General features: G+C 46.6%; 1 protein-coding gene across 1 annotated transcript; it reads right to left on the bottom strand.

Moving 5' to 3' along the window:
* Positions 1-7,082: 7,082 nt before the first annotated feature.
* On the bottom strand, positions 7,083-21,918 carry KRT18 (keratin 18). Its single transcript, XM_060253381.1, has 7 exons — positions 21,284-21,918; positions 14,058-14,140; positions 12,614-12,770; positions 12,047-12,211; positions 10,749-10,874; positions 8,756-8,979; positions 7,083-7,323 (listed from the first exon to the last, which is right to left on the bottom strand). The coding sequence occupies exons 1-7, from the start codon at positions 21,719-21,721 to the stop codon at positions 7,206-7,208; spliced, it is 1,311 nt and encodes a 436-aa protein (XP_060109364.1). The 5' UTR covers positions 21,722-21,918; the 3' UTR covers positions 7,083-7,205.
* Positions 21,919-23,190: the final 1,272 nt, after the last annotated feature.

The raw sequence follows: 23,190 nt of genomic DNA, 5'->3' as shown, positions 1-23,190 counted from the left end.
ACACAGTGCTCTCTGGGGCACACATGGGGAAAAGTGGTCCTGAAGGTTGTTCCCTTGGAGAAAATGGCTGCTGTGGTATTGTGCTGCGCTGAGGTCCCTCCTCTCCTCAGCCCCCCTTCCCAAGGCTCCATCCCAAAATCTCCAGGTATTTTCCCACCCGGAGTTGGCAACCCTAGAAATAACTGGACCACCAAGACCTTCCTGGGAAAAAGCTGTTTTCCCCTTCTCCCATTGGGACTTGCCATAAATCTCCCAGGCCACAGTCTATAATCTGGGTTGTCTACTACCCCACTCTTATTTTGTTGCACTTTGGACTTTGACCTCAGGGAAGCTTCTAATCTCTCAACAGTGCCCCAGGTGGTCCCTGCAGACCCTCTGAGTGATCCTAGATCTTGTGAGGGGGAGGGAAGCTCTGGCCAAGGGGAATTATGTGGATCACCACTAAGATAGCTCTGTTTAAGCTTTTGCTCGATGCTTGGCACGTACTCACACCTCGAATTTCCCACAGCAGTCCTCCTCGTCCAAATATTTTAATTTTATTTCTTCATTTTGGAAATGGCTGTGCCGCCTCTCCAGAGTACCTCTTTGAGACGGCTTCTGCATGAGAATGTTCAACAGCGAAAAGCTCCATTCAAGATTTCCAGTGGTTAAAAATCTAGCATTAAAAAACCCAGGCAGAGTATCGATACAATTAGCATCTTTAAAGGAAAGGAAAGGTCCCTTGTGCAAGCACCAGTCGTTTCTGACTTTGGGGTGACATTGCTTTCACAGCGTTTTCACGGCAGACTTTTTACGGGGTGGTTTGCCATTGCCTTCCCCAGTCTTTTACACTTTCACCCCAGCAAGCTAGGTACTCATTTTACCGACCTCGGAAGGGTGGAAGGCTGAGTCAACCTTGGCCGGCTACCTGAAATCCAGCTTCCACTGGAATCGAACTCAGGTCATGAGCAGAGAGTTCAGACCACAGTACTGCAGTACTGCTGCTTTACCACTCTGCGCCATGGGGCCGCTAGCAGCTTTAAAAGAATGTCATAAAATGAGTCTCAGGCCAGAAGCAGACAGTAAGAATCGTTTTAAAATATCAAACCTCTTTCAAGCCTGGGTAAAAATTAAAAAAAAAAAAAATGGCCTGCATGAAAATTGGCCTGGCACCTATAAGGCCATTCCCCAGGCAAGGTGCTGTGCAGGTAGTTACAATTGGAGCCTCAGAGATCAATTAAGACATTTTGAATCTGACAAAGGGTAACCCCTAATAGAAGACTGTTGATCTCTGAGACCCCAACTGCAACGATCTGCACAGTGATTGTAAAAGCTGGAGAGTGTCCTAAGCGCAAATTTGAAGGAAATACTGGGTATTCAATCATTGAACTCAAGGCTTTACCTAGTGTCCTGCAGCCTGACGAAGGCAAATTAAATGAATTGTCACCAAGGCAATCCAGTGCTGCTGTTCTGTTATATCAACCATCCATTGTAATTCTGCCAATTGTTAAATTCTGGCATCAAGTGTTTTTTGTTGATAATACTGAGATCAAATTGTTTGTTGCAAAGCATAGACTAGCAAGCTGAGACTTGTATTAACCACTGTTACCTCTATACTAGGGGTGGCCAATCCTGCTTAATGTAAGAGCCACATAGAATAAACGCCAGATGTTTGAGAGTTGTGAGACATGAACATCAGATGTTTGAGAGCAGGCAGGCAGGAAGAAAGGAAGGAAGGAAGGAAATAGATGGGGGATGGATGAGGGAAGGAGAGGTAAAAAAAAGCAACTTTAACTTTAAATCTGTTCTCCAAGCTACCAGCTGGCTTGGCTTGGAGAATGCATTTAAAGAGAGAAATGCCTTCTCCAAGCTGGCCAACGGGGTGGTGGGGGCTTCGAGAGCCACACAATGTGTGTGAAAGAGCCACATGTGACTCTGGAGCCACAGTTTGGCCACCCCTGCTCTATAAAGTTTTTTCTTGTGCTGCAACACCACTTTTCTATATAGTCATATTGTTTTCTGTATAAACTACCTGGATATTGGCAACCGTACTTTTCAAGTGCTGACCCCCCCCCCCACCCTCCCCAGCTATTTTGGCCCTTGAGAAAGAGTTGGGGAGGGACAAAAGCATTGCACTGTAGGTGTGACTTGTGGCATTTTAAAATGACTTTAAGACAGCAGTGGTGTCCTTGTGGCAGCCACAAGGAAACCGTCACCAATGTGGCCCTTAGTTAGGTCCTCACGGCTCCTCTGAGTAAACACGCATGGGATCTCAAAAGAGTTCCCTTTGGTTGCAGACCAACACAGCCGCTCTTCTGGAATTTGATTACGTGCGGTGCAGAAGGCGCATAAAAGGTGAGCAATTCTTCTGTTGCTTGAAGTAGGAGGTATTGTAAAGGTGCCTCAAAGGGCATCCGACTGGGGTCAAAAGCCATTTCTCAACACCGGCTTCCCCTTATCTCCCTTTGGATGAGGTGACCCTCCTGCAAACAGCCTGGGCTTGTGTCTGAAGATAAGGACGCAACAAGGGGCTTTTGTTTGTTTGTGTTTGCCAAGGTAACCGAGTTACTGATCTTCTGTCCTCAAGGTTATCTCCGGAATGATTCACTCCTGTTGTCAGCCACATCATACAGAGTGAGGTATTGTACCGGCTGCAGGCTCATTTCACATTTTCAGATGGACGATGAGGCACCTTGCCTCCTGTTTGGCAAGAGTCTGCCTTAGCTTTGCAAATTCTTCTGTAATGGGGCACTCAGCCAACATTTTTGTGGCACAGCCCCTCCGCTCCCTATGACTTGCATGACTGTGACCTCAGCCCTAAAAGGCAGCTGATCAAAGGCCGTCCAGTTAAACAAAACCAAATTCCAGATAGGTGGTTCAGACTGGGGTAGTGGCTGTCCTTGAACTAAACACACAGGGAAGGCTGAAGGGGGACTTCTGAAGAACTAAACTCTGATCCTTATTCCCTAATAGATGATTCTATCGTTGATAATGCTGACTAATTGTTCCTGAGAATATCACTTACTACAATGTTGGCAACCATTTATTTTCTAGTAGCATCTCCCTACAAAAATCTCCCAACAAAACAGAAAGGAGGATTATGGGTAAGAAGGGCATTTTTGCAGCAGGAACTCCTTTGCCTATTAGGCCACACCCCTCTTATGTAGCCAGTCCTTCAAAAGCTGACAGGGCTCTTAGTACAGGGTCTACAGTAAACTCCAGGATAAAATTCTTCAGTTGCCGACAGATAAGAAAGCCAGCATGGTGCCATGTTGGACAAGGATCTAAGAAATCCAAGTTCATGCCATAGAAGCTCGCTGGGTGACCTTGGGCCAATCACAAACTCTCAGCCTAACTTACCTCACAGGGTTTTTGTGAGGATAAAAAGGAACAGAAGAGAATGATGTAAACCACTTTGGAACCCCATCAAGGGTAAAAGGTGGGATATAAATAAAGTAAATAATTATATAAAATAATGTATCATTGTAGCCAGCCCTTTCTCTGGGTGGTAGCAGTCGGGCCCTCTGGACTTTGGGGAGGAGAGCAGGGTATAATGGCATATAGCAGGGGTGGCCAACGGTAGCTCTCCAGATGTTTTTTGCCTACAACTCCCATCAGCCCCAGCCAGCATAGCCAATGGCTGGGGCTGATGGGAGTTGTAGGCAAAAAACATCTGGAGAGCTACCATTGGCCACCCCTGCCATATAGAGTCTACCCTCCAGAGCAGCCATTATCCCCAGGGGAATCGTTCCTGGTGATTCAGAGATCAATTGTAATAGCCAGGGGATCTCAAGGTGCTACCTGGAGGATGGCAACCTTAACTATGGAGGGTGGACTGTATGGTATTACAGTTAGCAGCTGTAATATTCCTGGTATCGATGTGAATTATTTGAAAGCTCCTTTCCTGGAGGAATGTGCCTTATGGAAAATGGATCTTTCAACCGCATCTAAAACTACATCACTTAGGGCTGCCGATCCCCAGGTGGGGGCTGGGGATCCCCCGGTTTGGGGGGCCTCCCTCTGCTTCAGGATCATCAGAAATGGGGGGGGGGGGAGAGAGGGAAATGTCTGCTGGGCACTCCCTATGGAGACCGATTCTCATAGGGTATAATGGAAAATTGATCCGAGGGTATCTGGGGTTCTGGAGGGGCTGTTTTTTGCGATAGGACACCAAATTTTCAGTGCAGCATCCAGAACCTCTCCTCAAAACACCCTCCAAGTTTCAAAAAGATTGGACCAGGGAGTTCACTTCTGTGAGCCCCAAAAGAAGGTACCCCATCCTTCATTATTTCCTATGGAAGGAAGGCATTTAAAAAGGTGTGCAGTCCCTTTAAATGTGATGGCAGAACTCACTTTGGAGTTCAATGATGCTTGTCACGCTCCTGTCTCCACCTCCAATGTCTCATGGCTGCACCCCCAAAGTCCCCAGATATTTCTTGAATTGGACCTGGCAACCCTATAGCCCAATCTTTCCTTGCACAGGGGGCACTCTATTACTCCCTGAGGAGACTGATTCCCATAGGGTATAGTAGAGAATTGATCTGTGAGGGTCTGGGGGGTTGTTTTTTGAGGTAGAGGCACCAAACTTTCAGCATAGCATCCAATGCCTCTCCTCAAAACACCCTCCAAGTTTAAAAAAGATTGGACCAGGGAGCCCCAAAAGAAGGTGCCCCATCCTTCTTTATTTCCAATGGAGGGAAGGCATTTAAAAAGTGTGTGCTCCCTTTAAATGTGATGGCCAGAACTTCCTTTGGAGTTCAGTCATGCTTGTCACACCCTTGCTCCTGGCTCTACCCCAGTGTCTCCTGGCCCCACCCCCAAAGTCTTATGGCTTCACCCCCAAAATTCCCAGATATTTCTTGAATTGGACCTGGCAACCTTAACATCCCTCCTCCTTCCTATGCAGGTGGTCTACTACAATCCAAAGCCATCCAGTTAGTTAGAATAGTTTAGATACTCTTTGTCTCCACTACAGTTCTGTTATGTTTTCATTAAATAAATCCACCAGTATTGGTTTCTTAACTTAAAGCAAGGTTCTCTGTGCAGTTTGTGAGATAACGTGGTAACCGTCAGACTAGGCCCCGCTGCTGCTCTGACGCTCGGAAGGAGAACTCTGCTAAGTGAAGGTAAGAACTGCTGCTTGACCAGTCCAACCATCCTGAACCAGACCCAACATCATCCACTTCGATATTTGGTTCTTTTGATGAATGAACAGCATCTGACCCTGAACAACTGAACCCTTCTCTATAGCTCTGCAACAAAGGCTCTGGATATGAGACTTATTTTGGCCCCCTGTGCGCTATTCAGGCCTCTCCCCCAAGTCACGTTCCTAAAGCAGACTTGGTTTCAACTGCATAATTGGCCCTGGGGAGTTCCAGTCTCCGGCCCATTCCCTGCATTCTTTTCTCATATTGGGTGGGGGAGTGGCCTTTTGAGAAACCAAAAGTTCTCCTGGGTCATCACTTCTTGCCGTCAGCAAGAATCCTAATTAAAGCCTTTTTTTGGCCAAGCAAACAGAAAACTGTCCTCCCTTTTTATGAACCAGGATGGCTTAGAAGGGTCCATCTGTTCTACAGTCTCAAGAGCAATTGAATGGATAGTCAGCCGTTGTCCAAGTTTGTTTTAAACGTCTCCAGAAAGGAAAATTTCCTACTGTATAAAGTTGCCACCTTGTGGTTGGGAAGTACCTGGGTATTTTGGGGGTGGAGCCTTGAAAGGACAAGGTTTGAGAAAAGGCAGGAACCTCAGCTGGATACAATGCCATAGAGTCCACCCTCCAAAGCAGCTATTCTGTCCAAGGGAAATGATCTCTATGACTTGGAAAGGAGTTCTAATTGTGGGAGATCTCAAGGCCCCAGCCTGGATGTTGGCAACCCTACTGCTGCAGAGATCTTCCACCTGCTCCTGCTGGTTCATAAGCCTTTCTAGAACCACTGGGTTGGATCCAGAATAAACTTCCCAAAGGCAGAAGAGAATGTTCCTGATCCCTACAAAATGATGCTCCAGGGTGATAAGAGGACCCTGAGGAACAATACACAGTGGGAGGGAGGAAATGACAAGAACTGCCATTTTAATCTATATCCGGCCCCATTATATATTTTTCCTGCTTTTTGGAAAGAGCGGCTATTAATGCACATGCACAGAGCATCAAGGTGCCAGGTGTCCTGCCCTTCAGTGCAACCAGTGAGCTTCACAGCTAGGCAAAGCCACTCACTGGTATAGGACTCATTCATGGCTCTAATTCTTGGCAACTTCCTCATTACGGTATCCCTCCTGATATCTAGCTTGTGTTTCTTGGACCTGGGCCTCTTGGTCTGTTTGCTTATAGTATTAGCTGCAACCAGGTGCTAATCCTGTTTTTTTCCCCCTTCTTCCTGTCATGTGACTCCCAATGCAGGCCTCATTTTGGGCAGGAGCTCACAGGAGCAGAGCTCCAGAACCTCTAAATTTTATTGTGCTCTTTTTTTCTTTACCTCTCCCCCGCAATACTTGCTTCTGGGCTCCGTTGTTCAAACCCACACACACACTGTGAAAATTTTCCTGAACTCTCAGATTTGACAAACTTTCGAATATTTCCCCCTACAAAAAATGGGAAAAATAACCAAAATATAGAAAGCAGAAAGATGGAAATCTTCATCATGCCACTGTGGCCACATAGGAAAAAGTAATTTTAAAAGTATGATGGGAGTAAGTTTTTTAATGACAAGTCTAATTCAAGAAGCATTTTAAGGTAGATGCTGAGATGATATAATTTAGTGCACCTTCCAGTGATGTCAGGGGTGTGTAGCATATGCAAATGAGTTATGTAAATGAGTTGTGCTAATGCGCTCCGGCACCTCTTTTTCTACGAAAGGACCCCTGCTCAGATGTAATGTGATATCATGTGGCTTCCTGTCACATTTGCATTTCCATGCATCCCACGATCAGTGTCTGGGAAGGTGTAAGACCACTGCCCTAATGGCAGCTGGCTAGAAGTTAGAAAAGCCCAGAGCCAGCAACCCTACCTTACTTGATGTTGTAATAAGGCCATTCCCATAGATATGCGAACCCTGAGGAGCTGGATAAAACTGGTGGATGAGTTACTCAAATAAGGAGTCAGTTCATTTCAGCAATTTTGTTTTATTGAACGGCATTCATAAAGATCAGAGAGCCGCCCCAGAAATGACAAAGGTTGCACGGGGAGTCTTTCCTGCCATGTACGGCTGGGGGTGGGGGAGTGAGGGCTGTTAGCGCTTCATCACTTTGCTTTCAGATGTTTCGGATACCAATTTGCCATCGACGAGTGTGGTGGTACGAATTTTCTGGGTGGTCTGCATGGTGCTTTCCAACAAGGCATCTTTCAGGCTGGGAGTGGGGCAGAGCAGAAGGAAAATACAGGCAGTGAACAAGAGACAAAAGAGAAGCCAGGTTGGGTCAGGCCAATGGCCCATCCCGTCCAACACTCTGTGTCACACAGTGGCCAAAAACGCATAGCATGATACATTTCAACAACCCCAGTCAGAGAGTCTGCCAACAACCACATTTTATAGGCTGTACACCAGGGACAGTTCTAGTAGCACCCTCAGTCCTATAGGGCCAGCCCAACTTTATAAATTCCAGAATCTGAAATCCATTATGAAGAAGAGGCACCTAAAAACTACAAGACACAACAACATCCCCAGTTGGTATGAAACTGCAAAGGCTGCCGAGTGTCTTCCATTTGTATTGTACTTAACCCTAGAGCAGTTTCAAGGATCCGGCAGAAATAAATTCACTTCAGTAATGCCACAGGGGAGGGTGCCCACTCTGTCTCTGTGTGTGAGTCCCTGTTCTATAATTGGGGGTAATTCTATAATTGCTGGGACGGGTAATTCTGCCATGCATCTCCATGGGATGTGACTGAATGATCCTCATTACTCCCAGCGCAGACACAGCAGAAATACTTGTGCTCAGAGGAGGCTCACCAGAACAGTGACTTCCACAGATAACACATTGAAGGCTCCACCAAACAGGCTGCTCTTACCCTGACACTGGAAGCAGGTTAAAATTTCATAATAGGATACAGCCCTCTTTTTAAATTTAGAATCAAGCAGTTGTCAGGTATCAGAGAAAGGGAAACAAGCTGCGTATAACAGAACAGTGGAAGTGTCCTCAAGACCCGAGGACCCCAACGTGGTGCCCATGTGCTCCATTGTGCATCCAGAGCTTTTTTTGTAGCAAGGACTCTTTTGCATATTAGGCCACACCTCCCTGATGTAGCCAATCCTCCAAGAGTTTACAGGGCTCTTAGTACAGGACCTACTGTAAGCTCCAGAAGGATTGGCTACATCAAGGGGTGAGGCCTAATATGCAAAGGAGTTCCTGCTACAAAAAAAGTCCTGCTGACATCTTTCCTGGCATCCACCAAGTGTTTTTTAGAAAATGGGTGGAGCCTGGTGGAGTTTCTGCAGAGCACGGCTTCTGATTGGCCACTGGAAATCTGATTGGCTACAGATTAAACAGAGCTTCTGTCTGAAATGTTGATGACTGACTATTAGAATATATATGACCTTGCTTTCTGGAGTTTTGTGGTTGGCTCTGCTTCCAGTGGTAGCCATTTTGTGGCTGGCTCCACCTCATATAGCAGCCATTTTGTTCTTGTGCACACCACTCTGTGTCAAAATGCTAAAGAACTTGCAGACTCCAAAGGTAGGGTACCACTGCTCTGAAATGTATGGAGTCATGACCATGCTCTACTATTCCTCCAGCTCCACTCTGGAAAAGATATACGGTGGCTATAAAAAGAAAAGATGCCCACCTCAGCTCCTCTCCGCCCTCCAGCAGGTGCCTGTAGGTAGCAATCTCAGCCTCCAGTTTGTCCTTGATATTCAACAGAGCCTGATACTCCTCGGCCTGGCGCTGCACGTCGTTCCGCACCTGCGCCAGCTCTGCTTCGACCCGCAGCAACATCCCGTTGAGATGCTCCATCTGCATGCCGTAGCGGGCTTCCACTTCGTGTAGGTTAGCCTCCAGGCCAGCTCTCTGTCAAAGGGGGATTCCACGGTATTATTATTTTTTATAACAAGGGGGTGATCTAAACTTTGCATTGTTCACAAGTGGCATTCCTGTATCTTCTCCTGCCTCCAATTGGGATCATAGCATCCTTTTGCTTTCACAGTTGAATATCACCCCGCTTTGAGCCACTTCGCTTGAAAACAGCTGGACGTGTTTCTACAGAGTGGCAGAGGCATCCCTGCTTTGGAAAAACCAAACCTATTTCACAGATGTGATCTGCCCACAACAGAGTCTCAGAGCTGCAAGAAAAAGCTGGTGCAAGACACACACCATTCTGAAAGATGCTATAAATCCTGCATCTAAATATCACCCAGGCTTTTTGCAGACTCAAGGAGAGACACCTGGCCACCCATGTCCTTGTGTTTAGCATTTCAATAATGTTTTCAGTGTTCAAAGTGCTTTATGTAAGGTCATCTTGGGCAACCTACATCTTGAGCACATGAAGCTGCCTTCTACTGACAGACCCCAGGTCCATCAAAGTCAGTCTTAAGCCAATGCGGTTTAAAGACCTATACCGCTGTGTATATACTGGCAGAACTAGCGTCAAACACCATCAGCACTGTCAGACGAAGTTATTTAATTGTATATATTGGATTTAATGTTGTTAAGTTTAATGTTTTATATTGTTAAATTTAAAGGTTTTATCTATTATTGTATGTTTTTATGAAATGTTGTTAGCCGCCCTGAGCCTGCCGAGGTGGGGAGGGCGGGATACAAATAAAATTTATTATTATTATTATTATTATTATTATTATTATTATTATTATTATTATTATTATTATTATTATTATATTCTCTGACTGGTAGCTGCTTTCCAGGTTCTCAGGGAGAACCTATTGCCGTATCCTTTAATTGGAGATTTCGGGGATCGAACCTGGGACCTTCTGTATGAAAGGCAGATGTTTCTACCACTGAGCCATAGCCCCTCCTCCATTGTAGGACATTGCACTATGGCAGTAAACAGGGCGTTTTTTGTAGGAGGAACTCATTTGCATATTAGGCCACACTCTCCTGATGCAGCCAATTCTCCAAGACCTTACAGTAGGCCCTGTACTAAGAGCCCTGTAAGCTCTTGGAGGATTGGCTATACATGAGGGGTGTGGCCTAATATGCAAAGAAGTTCCTCCTACAAAAAAAGCCCTGGCAATAATTAACAATTGGATTACCCCATGTAGGCAAGATAATTTAGCTACCAATGATCGCTACAGCACAATGACTGTGCAACTCACAATGACACAGGGATGCAGCCTTGCTGATTCAATAAGTCTGTAATATTGTTCCCATTTCGCACATGAGAACTTGAGAGAGAGCACTTTGTCCAAGGGAAGCCGGGGAGCTCCTAGCAGAGTCAGGATTTGAACTGGGGACCTCCCAGATTTCCATGCATTCAAAATACCACTTCAGCATAACCTCCCTTTCCTTTGAGGGTAGAGCTTGTTCTCTGGTCCGCATGGCTGGCAGTTCACCTATCTTTTTAAAGACTCACCACTGAAATCCGTTTTCAAAGCCTAAGATGTGTAACATAATAATTTGCTTGGGTTTTTAAAGGGAATGCCTTTAACATCTTCAGGATGCATTTCCTTCCGGCTACAGAGCTTTTTCCTTATAGATCTTAAATACTGATGACTGCTAGAATGTGAAGCAATATTATTGAGTAAGCCCTGTTACTGCTACTGGATTTCAAGATTTGTTCCCATTAGAACCTGAAGAAGCTACCCGTATTTAAGAATCCATACCAGGTTGCGCAGCGAATCCAGTTCGATCTCCAACGTCTGGACAGTGCGACGCAAGTCAGTGATCGTGCTACGGGCGCTTTCGATTTCTTTGGTATTCTGGGTGATGATGACGGTGCTCTCGGAGATCTAAGAAAGAGTCACAATGTTAGAATCTCTTCCAGGGGATCTCAAGACTTCCTGTCCCCAGGATAACTGTGAAGTACCCTGGGAAATATCTGGGTTGAAAGAGGACAATCTCCATTCCAGCAGCAAGGAAAACAAACCCTCAAGAATGCAAGAGCCCTGCTGGATTAGACCAATATTCCATGAAGTCCCACGTTCTGTGGCCAGCTAGATGTCTTTGGTAGACCTACAAGCAGGCCCCAGAGGTTCAAGCCTTCCCACCAACACACCCTAGGGCCAGCCCTAGACTCTGGCACCCTAGGCAAGAAGGCTAGGCTAATTTCTGGCGCCCACTCCCCGCACTGAAGACATCACCGAGTCACATGGGAGGGGGGTGCCCAACTCGCCCTAGGCAATCGCCTAGTTTGCCTAGTGGCAGGATTGGCCCTGGGGCTCAGGCACATTGCCTGAGATTCCACTTGTGGATCATGGCTAATAGTCATCAATGGAACTCTCCTCCATGAATGTGCTTAATTCCTTTTAAAAGTCAGGTAAATTAATGGTCGCCCTGACCGAAATAGCCCAGGCTAGCCTGATCTTGTCAGATCTATGAAACTAAGCAGGGTCAGCCCTAGCTAGTATTCGGATGGAAGATCACCAAAGAAGTCCAGGGTCACTACACAAAGGCAGGCAATGGCAAGCCACCTGTACTCTTCTCTTGCCTTAAAAACCCTATGGGCTCACGATAAGTCAGCCACGGCTCGATGGCACTTCCCACTACCCCCAAGTTAATGGCTACACTGTGGATGAGATCACGCAAAGAGTTAGCCGCGGCAGCTTTTAAAAAGCCAATACAGTTAGAGATGCTCCGTGGCAATCAGAAGGTGCCTGCCCCGCTGGCAATACAGTCATGGGGTGCATGCACGCAGAGTGGAGTGATCACATCGCTCCTGTGCATGATGGCCGGAAACATACCACGGAAGCACCACAACAACTTTAATTTGCTCCCGAGCCATCACAGCACGAGGTAAGGACAAGTGAGGTATTAGGGCCAGATGTGCGTGTGTGATCACGCTTTTTTAATCTGGAGGTGGGGGGTGGCGGCTATGTCAGGCCAAAACGCCTGTGGGAACACACCCTATGCTTTGTGTCGACAAGTTTCATCCCTAGTGAGTTCCAGAAACTTCTCCTCTTACCTGCTGGCCCCAGTACTTGTCCAGATCCTCCAGGTTCTTCTGAGCCAGGACATCGTACTGTGCCCGGATCTCTGCCATTATCTTGGCCAGATCCTGCGATTTGGGAGCGTCCACTTCCACCGTCAGCCCAGAGTTGGCGATCTGAGCCTGCAAGTTGTTGACCTCCTAGGTGAGGAGAAAGGCAAGGAATGAACCAAGGTGGCTTGGGAAGGTCAAACAAACTCCCTATCTGGCCAAGTCCACAGCACTGTCCATAAGTGGCTTGTGTCCAAGGTTTCCTTTAGTGTGAGCAAATACATACAGATTTTTTTACTGGTCTGCTCACAGCTTTTCAGTCTAAACACACAGATGCTTCCTCTAGGCTAGGTTTACATGATACTCAAATGTAGGCTTGTTCAAAACTTTAATGGTAGTAGTCCACACAATAGAATTTTTTCCCACAAGAATCCCCAGCTTAGAGAGGACATTGCTTGTGTCACATCAACTAGAGAAAAGGGCTTCTTTCCCAACAAATTATTTCTGACCTCCCAGCTCCCGAATGCCCCATGCAGATAGCTCAAGACTCACATCCTGGTGGTTCTTCTTCATAAAGACCAGCTCCTCCTTGAGGGATTCAATCTCACTCTCCAGCTGCAGACGGCTCATGTTGGTATCATCAATGACCTTACGGAGGCCATGGATGTCATTTTCCACTGATTGACGGATAGCCAGTTCAGCCTCATACCTAGGTGAGAAGAGAGAACAGGTGAAGCCTTTGCGGACACCAGCTTCTAATATGGAATGTATCAGTTCTCTGTGTGTTGCCATTGATAGGTGATTAGGGCTATGTGTACGGCATGATTTTTATGGAAGTGCAGAAAGACCTGATGCTTCTTGAACTTTTTCAAATAAAGAACCCCCCCTACCACCACCACCATGTTTCTAGCTAGAGTTGAGAACTCTGGCCTGGGAAATTCCTGGGGATTAGGGGGTGGTGCCTGGGGAGGGCAGAGTTTGAGGAGGAAGCTCAGTAGAAATTTGATGTCACTCTAGGACTTCTGTTTCACCTAGACTCTATTGTATAACATAAGAGTCTGCCCTCTGAAGGAGCCATATCCTACAGGGGGGGTGTTTTCTGTAGTCTTGAGATCAACTGTAATCCTAGAAGAGCTCCAGGATGATCTGAACACAGAGCCAAGAAAAGACTAGAGAGTTATACATCTTCCCTTTGGGTGGCAGGAAGACAGATATGCTCCACTTCTACATCTGTATAGGGAGAGCTTGGCACTGGTTATAATCCAAATGGCTTTTGATCTTCTGGAAAGGGGAAATGCCAATAATTGGAAATGGGATCCATGGAGATGGAAGATGAGGTGCCTGGAAGTGCTTGCATTTCTAGAGCGGATGCCCCTGGTCTGGTTCCTTGTTTACCAATATGTGCTCAAATCTTAGAATATGTGTGAGAGAACCTTCCAAGAGAGACTGAGCATTTTGCTCAGATTGCAGCCACTGGCAGCTTTATCTCTAGAGCAGGGGTGGCCAAACTTGCTTAATGTAAGAGCCACATAGAGTAAATGTCAGATGTCCGAGAGCTGCAAAGACATGAATGTCAGATGTTTGAGAGCCACAAGACAGAAACAAGGAAGGAAGGAAGATAAATAAAATTGGTTTAAAGAGACAAATGCCTTCTCCAAGCTGGCCAGTAGGCTGGTGGAGCTTTTGAAAGCCACACAATATGTGTGAAAGAGCCACAGTTCGGCCACCCCTGCTCTAAAGTCTCAGAGGATGGGTTCCTGACCAGAGCTGGCCAAGTTAAATGGGGTGTGGGGGGGGGCAGCATTCCCTCAAAGCTGTGGGCGTGAGCAGCCACTCATTAACACAGGAAGCAGCAATCTGGAGCCACGCATGGTCTTGCGCTGCCCATTTTAAGATTACAGCAGTTCTATTCTGCTCAGGATGTGACCTGCTCTGCTCAGTAAGGTGAAAGAATGAGAAGGAATATTGGTTGTGGGGCTGGGGAAAGCGCACTCACTTGACACGGAAGTCATCGGCAGCCAAGCGAGCGTTGTCGATCTGCAGGACGACGCGAGCGTTCTCCACTGTGTTGTCAAAGATCTGCAGGGAGGGAGAGAAACGCAAAGTATAGGGTTGAGCATAATGAAAGACCAAAAAAGTACACTAGTCCTCAGTAAGGTTGCCAACTGACCTGACAGGAATGATTTAGCCGGGTCCTATGCCTTTAATCTTGATCTGCTTGATCTGCCAGCATCAGTAGATGACATTTTCAGACCATGCAGAAACCTTTTTGTTGCTAAAGGCACAAGAGCAGGGGACTGTAAGAAAGCTAAACGTGTGCAATCACAGATTGAGCTTCGGCCAGCAGTCCTTAACTCAAAGACAACGTTTGAGAAGGAACTCCAAGTCCGCAACCAAGACTGCCTAGTTTTCTCTTTTTCCTCAGTGGAGGGTGGTGCAACCTGAAATTTCTGATTCCCTGCCAACTTACACAGTCTCCATTGTTTGTCTATGCCAATACAGGTGCAATTCACCTTCCCGGGTTCCCAAGGCAACGGTGTGGCTTGGGAGACCAAGATTCTTAAAGGCACAGACATCTCCTCTTTAGTCAAGAGGGGATGCCACTGCTGTTTCCCTCTATAATACCAAAACATGCTTCCTCCCTTGGCTTGCTAACAAAAAGTATTGCATCAGCAATGGCTGTCCAAGGTGGGGCTGGATCCAGAAATTGCAGGTTCTGCTCGCTGGCAGCTCTGCCACTAATCCCTTAATTTATATGATGCGGCAAGTAAAGTGCCAGGTGTCTCGGACAGTGCTGAGTTTTGGATCCAGGAGGCTTGAATTTTCAGTCCCTTTCCACCTCAGGGATCAATGGGTAACTTCGGGCTAGTCCGTGTTTCTCAGCCTGTCTTACCTCGTAGGGCTGATGCCAAGGATCAGGGGCAAGGGGGGATACGTGTATGCTTTTGCCCCAGGTGAGGGTGGGATCACAAAGAAGACGAAGAGGGCATTGCATTTTTATGCTGCGTTTTTAAATCTGGTGTTCAAGTTGCTGGTTTTGATTGTATGTTATTATTATTACCGAGAGTTTGCCTTAGGTGGCATAGATTTTTCTATAGAGATAAAAGTTACAAAATAAGTTGGTAGTAATAAACACCCATGCTAACAGTAGCGTCTATTCCATGGGCCAGAATTATATAAAATTCTGGCCCATGAAATATTTGCAAGGGTACCTCAGCAGTCAAACCTTACACATGTGTAGGGTCTCCCTACTCTCATTTAGCCTATCGAATAAGACAGATAATAGGATTGCCAACTGACCATAAACACTCCACTGGGGCATGCCTGTGTCTGGAACAGCAGTTTGAGTTGTGGACAGTAGCAGAGGATCATCTTGATCTCAGTTTGAGTCCAGTGGCCATGTTAAGACCAACAAAGTTTAATACCCAGAATTAAACTGTGTTCGTCTTAAAGGTGCCGCTGGGCTCAGACTTTGTTCTGCTGTTTCAGACCAGCACAGCAACCTGCCTGAATCTAACTTGCTTTCCCACATGCTGAATAATGCAATTTGAACCCACTTCAGTGACTGCAAGTGGATTTTGCCATTTCACACAGTAAAGTCCACTTTCAAAGTGCATTGAAAGTAGATTAAAAGTGTGTTATCTAGTGTGTGTGAAAGTGTAGGGATTCTCAGTGTCACGAAGAGCGTCACCTGATGATTGCTACGGATGAGCCACTATTAAAGGGGTAAGAAGAGCCACTTTTAAACCTGGCAAACCTACTCCGGAGGTGCTGAGCGTGAAGACAAGATCCACAGAACCTTTGAATACAAAGCATGTTCTTTGCTCTTGAACAATGCTCCCCCCTCGATTCAAAATGTACAACTTTCCTCAGCATTCAGTGCTGGGAAAAGCTTCCTCTTTTAAACATTTGTCACTCATGTCAGTGTTGAAAGGCTCAGTGGCCCAGTGAAGGGTGCGGTGGGGGATGCATTTTTAATACAGGGAACCTTGTAATGTCTAAAGAGGCCCTTTGTTTCTCACAGGAACAAGAACAGGAAATGTGTGAGAGGCTCTCTAGAGCATTGGGTGTGTGCCAGGCAAGCATATCAAGATGAAGTGTCAATGAATCAAGTCCTTAAAGGGGGGATGTTGTCTGCGTAGCTGGCCAGGAGATCACCCAGGACTAGGCCTGGAACTCTCTCCTGCAACACCCACATGTTGTTCTCTCTCTGTCTTCTTTGGGATCCTTCTGCAAATATTTTCCTAGGGAGTTTTTGGGCCTAATCCCCCACATTTACTCACACAGGTTCTGTGAAATCCAATGGATCTGAGCTCCGAGACATAATCGGAGGTAAAAAAAACACAAAAACACCCTCATCACGTTGCAGCCCTTGCAACGCAGACAGTAGAAAACATGTCATATAAGTGTATGGAATATAAATAAATTACTATATGTGTTATACAGCGTAATATTTAATGCTGACAAATTCATTAAGAACCAGGAATGCCAAATCCCTAGACAAGAAAAGAAGCTTCTGATTCAACTCTGGAAGCCACGGCCCTCAAAGTTAAAGGTCAGATGGGTGAAACCTTGTTTGTCCACTAACTTTAGGCAACATGAACTAGTATGTTGGGGATTCCTAGCCTTACAGGGCCTCCAGGGCAATTTGCCCCTTCTCTGAAATCAAATTTCTCACAGAAATATTGCTTCTTCCTCCCAAAAAATACCAGATGAGACAACCTGTAAAGCCCAACCTCCTAGGTAAATCCGGCTTTATTACTGATCCTGGTTACACACAGGGAGCTTGGAATGTTCCAGTACCCAGCCTGGCATTCACAAAATTAGAATATGCTGTTTTAGTAGACAGGACTGTTAAATTTTCAGGAAAAATTCCACTTTCCCCATCTCCTTTTCCCATGAGATCTTTAATCATTCTTTTCTCTTTAGCTGCTCTAACCACACCCTCCAGCTCAGTTCCTTTGCCTTTTGTCATGGACACCTGTCCTTGCCAGGTGCAAATCGTGTCCCTATTCTTTTTTTCTTGTTCTGTTTGCTAATTCATTATATATGACTCAGAACAAACCTGCACCCCTCCCCCTTTGTGGGAAGAGCTGTCCTCTGAACCCTTACTAGCCAGGGTTCGGGAATTTTCCTTGCAGGCTTCCCATTTTTCCAGTGACTGCATGACTGAGTAGAAATTCAGCAGTGGTATTTGCGTGCTAGGTAGAGCTTTACCTGTTGAGCTTCTGCCTCCTCAGTAACTGTCAAAAGCACAGGAGCTATTAAGAGGGTGAAATCCCTTCTGCTTGGCAGGTTTCTCAAACCCAAGTTAGTTAGAGAATCTCCTAATTTGGATTTAATTTCAAGCATAGTTCGTCAGATCATAACCCCTAACCCAAGGGTCTCCAACTTGGTGATCAAGGGCACCATGGTGCCCACCAACACTTTTTCTGGCACCCACCAAGGGTTTTTAGGAAGTGGGTGGGGCCACGTAGGGCTTTACCCAGCAAGGCTTCTGATTTACTATTGGAGATTGGATTGGCTGGGCAGATATTTTTAATCATCTGCTTTAGCAGCAGCTGCCCACACAACACAAAGATCTACACACTGTGTTAATGAAGTCAAGCTGTGGCAAACATTTTGTGACTGGCTCCACCTCCTGCAGCAGCCATTTTGTGCCATCCATTTCATTGCTGTGCCCACCATCCTGTTTCAGAATTCCAAATGTGCCTGCAGGCTCAGGAGTTCCTGAAATGTCTCTGTGCATGTGCCCAGAGTGTATTAGTAAGGCTGCCCACTTCCCCCCCATAAGGCTCCTGCAGCTTAACAGTTGTGCAACTGGCTAAATTTCTTCAGGTGAAAGTCCACCCCACCACTGAATTTCCATCTTAGGTAATGTTTGAGTCACCATATCTCTGCCTGCTGTATTGTATTGCCCAGCCAGGTAGAAAAGTTGGTGATCCTAGCTTGATGAATCTAGGATTAGAGTTTTCCAGACATAAATTCTAGAGTAGTATAAAGCTCTGGAAATTCTTGTTTTAGAAACCAAGCAGTGGAGCATTCCCACAATTGCAACTTGGTTGATAATTAACTTGCAAGTACAGTTTGTTGAACCTTGGATCAAAGAAACCAGCTAGAGAGAGAGAGAGAAGATGTGTATCTCCTTCATTTTCATCCCACCTTTCCTCAAAGAAAGAGCAGCACAGATGAGTTGGTTTGCCCCGCCTCTAATTTTCACAACAACCCTGTGAGGTAGGTTAGGCCAAGAAAGTGTGACTGGCTCAAGATCACCCAGTGAGCATTCATGGCACAGAATAAAACTGTGAAGTTGGGACTCCCCAGTTCTGCTCAGATGCTCTAACCACTGTACCCCACTGCATGCACACAACTCTCTCTTTCTCCTGCTTATTGTGGGGCACATTTTGAGAGGGAAGAAGCCCACCAAAGGACTTTTAAGCAAGACACTACCCATGGTTTCCAGCTGGTTTCACCTGTTGAACTGTGAATGTCCGGCTATGATTCAAGTCATTAGTTGGAAGAGGGGAAAGGGGATGGCAACTCTAAAGGGCAATTAAGCTATTCTTCCTCAGTAGATTCCTATTCAGCACTGTCTGAATTGCTAAGAAGTGAAGCACTGGTACTTGAGCTTCCAAGATAACACACTCTTTGTTTTTCCTTAGCCTAAAGCCTAGCTGTGCTTTCTCAACAGTGAGAGAAAGACGCTCTGCATTTTCTCAAAGGTTCTCTTTTCTGATCTGTTATGACCAATTTTCAAGGTTGTTCAGGCACTGACCACAGATTGCAGACCTCCTTGTCAGCCTGTACAATTTTACTTTCTTTACTTTGGGCGGGGGGGGGGGCACCCACTATGCTTGACCCACGACCAAGAAGGTGGTGCTGTTTGATTCAAGCTGGGTGCATAGAAGTCCCTCTCTGGATTAACAGAGGAAATCTTTCAGTGAATTCTCAGGTGTGGCATGAGACTCCAAATCAGGCTAGTATGGAAGAAGAAAAAGGGGTCATCTTCTGAGATTGCTGGAGTGATGCAAAGCTGTACATCTACTTGAAGAATCAGTAGGCTGTGCCTCTGTGCCAGGAGGCCAGAGGTAGCCAAACATGCTTAAACATAAGAGATACAAAGAATAAATGCCAGACATTTGAGAGCCACAAGACATGGATGTCAGATGTTTGAGAGCAGGAAGGGAGGGAGGGAGAGCTGGAAAGTAAGTAACTTTAACTTTAAATGCATTCTCCAAGTTGCTGGCTGGCTTGGCTTGAGGTGATTTAAAGGGAGACATGCCTTCTCCAAGCTGGCTGACAGGGCAATGGGGGCTTTGAGAGCTGCACAATATGTGTGAAAAAGCCACATGTGGCTCCCGAGCTGTAGTTTGGTCACCCCTGCAGTCAGCTGTGCCTCTGATTCCTTAGCAGTTCAGGCTGCTGTCTTTTCAAGCTTAAAGCAGCCCCTGTCCTCGTGCCTTTTAGAGGTTTGCAAAATGGGGGTGGTCTAGTAATATAGTTCCTTCCCACCCCACTGAGAACAGTTTCACTTTCTGATTCCTGCACTGGAAGCCACTGTGAAAGGGGCACTCTGAAAAACCGGTCCACTGCTTGGCCTGCTAAGGCCACTTACTTGGCTACAGGAGTGGATCTTTAAAGAAAAGGTGGTGGTGGTGAAAAGTGCCCTCAAGTCACAGCTGACATGGATTTTCAAGGCAAGAAGTGTGGTCTGCCATTGCTTGGCTCCATGTCACGACCCTGATATTCCTCGGTGGTCTCCCATCCAAATACTAGCCAGGGCTGACTTCTGTAGTTGCCAAGAGGGGAAGGCACCATTTATAATCTCCTCTATTGCTGAACCTTCCCCCCCCTTTAAGGAGAAAGTTATCTGCTCCACTGCCCTTTTGCTCTTCTCTGTATCTTAGATCTAGGTGGGCAGCTGTGTTGGTCTGAAGCAATAGAACAAAGTAGGAGTCCAGTAGCACCTTTAAGACCAACCAAGTTTTATTCAGAATGTAAGCTGCATTCTTAACCACTGCCCACCAGCTGTATACATAGCTCTGCTCACTGTACCCCGTTCCATTGTCTGATGAAGTATGCGTACATGCAAATGTTTACATTCTGAATAAAACTCTGTTGGTCTTAGAGGTGCTACTGGACTCCTGTATGTTAGGTTGTCCTCCCTCCCTCCTTGCTTTCACAGAGATTTGCTTTGCAGAAACCATTAGGTGAAGTGTTTTTGGGACTGCACTATTATCCCTGCTAATCACTGCAAATCAAAGTGCTGGCAGTTTTAACCTTGAGCCACACAGCCTTTCTTTGCTCAGCATTTACAGTCCTACCACATGGCCGGACTTTGGTAAGATTGTGCCGTTATCTTCTAAGATTTTTGCAAGCACACGTCATACATTCCTCCTTTGTTCTCTTGAGGTACAATACTCAGCATTACTATAGCCAAAGTGCCTCTCATTCATTCTAGGTAATTGTTACAACAGCCCTGTAATGCAGACCAGCACCCCTGCACTTCACACAGCAGGCTGAAACTAAACTAAGGAGGTTTGCTGAATACCCCCTTAAAAGTATATAATACATACTTAATTATTCTTTTTAAATGCCAGCTTGCACACACTAGAGAGATTCCCACCATGACTCAGTTAGCCCAGGCTTGCCTGATCTCATCAGACCTCAGAAGCTAAGCAGGGTTAGCCCTGATTAGTATTTGGATGGGAAACCACCAAAGAAGGCCAGCGTTGCCACGTCGAGGCAGACCATGGAAAGAAAACCACCTCTGAAAGTCTCTTGAAAACCCAAAGGGGTTGCCATGAGTCGACCTGCTGCAACTAGGTGGCAAAGAAAAAAAGAGAGGCAGAGATTCCCAAGTATGTGCAGAGTGCTAATTCTAAGAGGGATCAGATTTTTCTGGGGACATCATTATAGGTTAAACTCTTCTTTCAACCCCAGTTTTCCAGCTCCAGACCTCTGCTGTTAAACATGCAATGCAATCATGGAGAAATGCCATTGAGTATGCGCAAACAGACTTTCCTCTTCTGGTGAATAGCCACCAGCAGCACATAAACACTTAAGATTAAAAGGGTTTACAAATCAGAAATGTGGCTAGCAGGCAAGAGTGTTTTAAATATACAGGGATGTGCTGAGTTAATTTGGCACCCACGCAGATTTTCAGTGCACATATGGCAGAGATGGGAAGCACCAGGGAAGCCAGCTGAGGGTCCTTCTCACCTGATTCTTGAGGTCGTCGATCATATCAAAGTAGCGGCTATAGTCCCGGGTGCTGGGCCCTTTCTTCTCCATGTACTCTCGGATCTGGATCTCCAGTTTCCGGTTACCGGCCTCCAAGCTGCGCACCTTCTCCAGGTAGCTGGCCAGGCGGTCGTTCAGGTCCTGCATGGTCTCTTTCTCATTCTGGACCACCCCGGAGCCCGAGAAGGAGAAGCTGCTACTGAAGCCTCCTCCATAGCCTCCCATGCCACCTCCATAGCTTGAGCCCAGGTTGGAAGACCTGGAGACAGAGATTCTAGAGCCAGAGCCTCCAGCTCCGGCATAGACGCTGGCAGCGCTGGCTATAGGGGCATACCTCTTGGAGGAGATGACACTCTGGGTGGTGGTACTCACAGGCCTGAAAGTGCTGGAGTGGATGGTGGAGCGGGAGTAGCTCATGTTGCCAGCACAGGTAGGGCGGAGGAGCAGAAAGGCTGGAGTCTGCTTAAAGCTGAAAGGTGTGGGACCGCTCAGCCTGGCTGAGTGTAGAATTTATAGCCAGGAGCAGAGCAGAGGCAGTAGGGAGGAGGGAAGAGCCCGGCCTTCTCCCCTGCCCCACCTCCTCCACGCTGTGTGCTCGGGGGAAGGTGGGGCTGGTGATAATCCTGGGCTGGCTCCTTGTGTTTTTCACAGACTGGAGGCCGGTCGCTTGAGCCTCTTGGCCCGGCAAGGAAAGGCAGGAGCCCAGATCCTTGGTGTGCCAGCGTCTGATGCCAAATCCCTGCTTGTTTTGCCAACCGAAAACCGCTTCAGCGTTTGCAAGCCGGGAAGGTTTTGCATAAGGTTCAGAAGAAGGACTTCTTTGAAGGGTAGAAATTCCAGTTAGCTGTTGTGGCTGGTGGAAAGGGGGAGGTTTATCCAAAAACATAGAAGGCAGGGACACATAAATTAGGGATGTCAGTCTCCAGGTGGGGCCAGGGGATCTCCTAGAATTACAACTCATCTCCAGACTGCAGAGTTCAGATCCCCTGGAGCAAATGGCTGCTTTGGAGGGTGAACTCTGTGGCCTTGTATCCCACGGAGGTCCCTGTCCTCTCCAGCCTCCAGCCCCAAATCTCCAGGGGTTTCCCAACGTGCAGCTGGCAACCCGTCGGATAATCCAAAAGCCAAAAACTTGTAATGCCTTTTGAAATTAAGATCAACCAAAATGACACAGAACAGAGGGCAAATCTGGGGTTCTTCAGAACTTTTCCTTGGGCTCTAAAAATATTAATAAAAGGTAATGGTGGGGATAGTTATGTTGGCAGTCCTAAATGATGTGTTCTTTGCTCCTTCTTGGGGGAGGGGCGGGGGGGAAGAAAGTAACACAAGCATTGGAACATCTTGGTTTTGCAGCTCCTGGATGACATTTCATGGATTCTCAGACTGCATCACCATCCACCATTAAGCCAGCTCCTGATTTGATGCTCTCATTACTTTATTTATTCATTCAAACATTTATTTCCCGCCCTCCCCCTTTCCTCTTTGTTCAAGATGGTTTCACTTTGCAAAGAAGGGAAAAGAAGGGAAATTCAGAATGCAATGAAATTTTAACACCCCCCCCCCCACTGCTGACTCAGAAATCCTGTCTCCTCCCAATTCAATAAGATGGGGGGGGGGCGGGAAGGTGGTGGTGGGGAGATCAAACAACTCAAGGTGGCCTTTTGGGTGCAAGTGTTGGAATCATGGTAGCAGATGCTCATTTCATAGGGCTGCCAATCTCTAGGTGAGGGTAGGGGTTGCCAGACCCTCCCCCAGCCACTAGCAGGGTTGCCAGCTCCAGATTAGGAAATTCCTGGAGATTTAGGGATGGAACCTGGGGAGGACAGGGACCTCAGTAGGGTGCAATGCCGTAGAGATCACCCTTCAAAGCATTCATTTTCTCCAGG

Source organism: Heteronotia binoei, chromosome 13, assembly GCF_032191835.1.
Source record: "Heteronotia binoei isolate CCM8104 ecotype False Entrance Well chromosome 13, APGP_CSIRO_Hbin_v1, whole genome shotgun sequence".
Taxonomy (NCBI): Eukaryota; Metazoa; Chordata; class Lepidosauria; order Squamata; family Gekkonidae; genus Heteronotia; species Heteronotia binoei.
The sequence above is the reverse complement of the archived record's forward strand: the minus strand, read 5'-3'. Positions and strand labels throughout refer to the sequence as shown.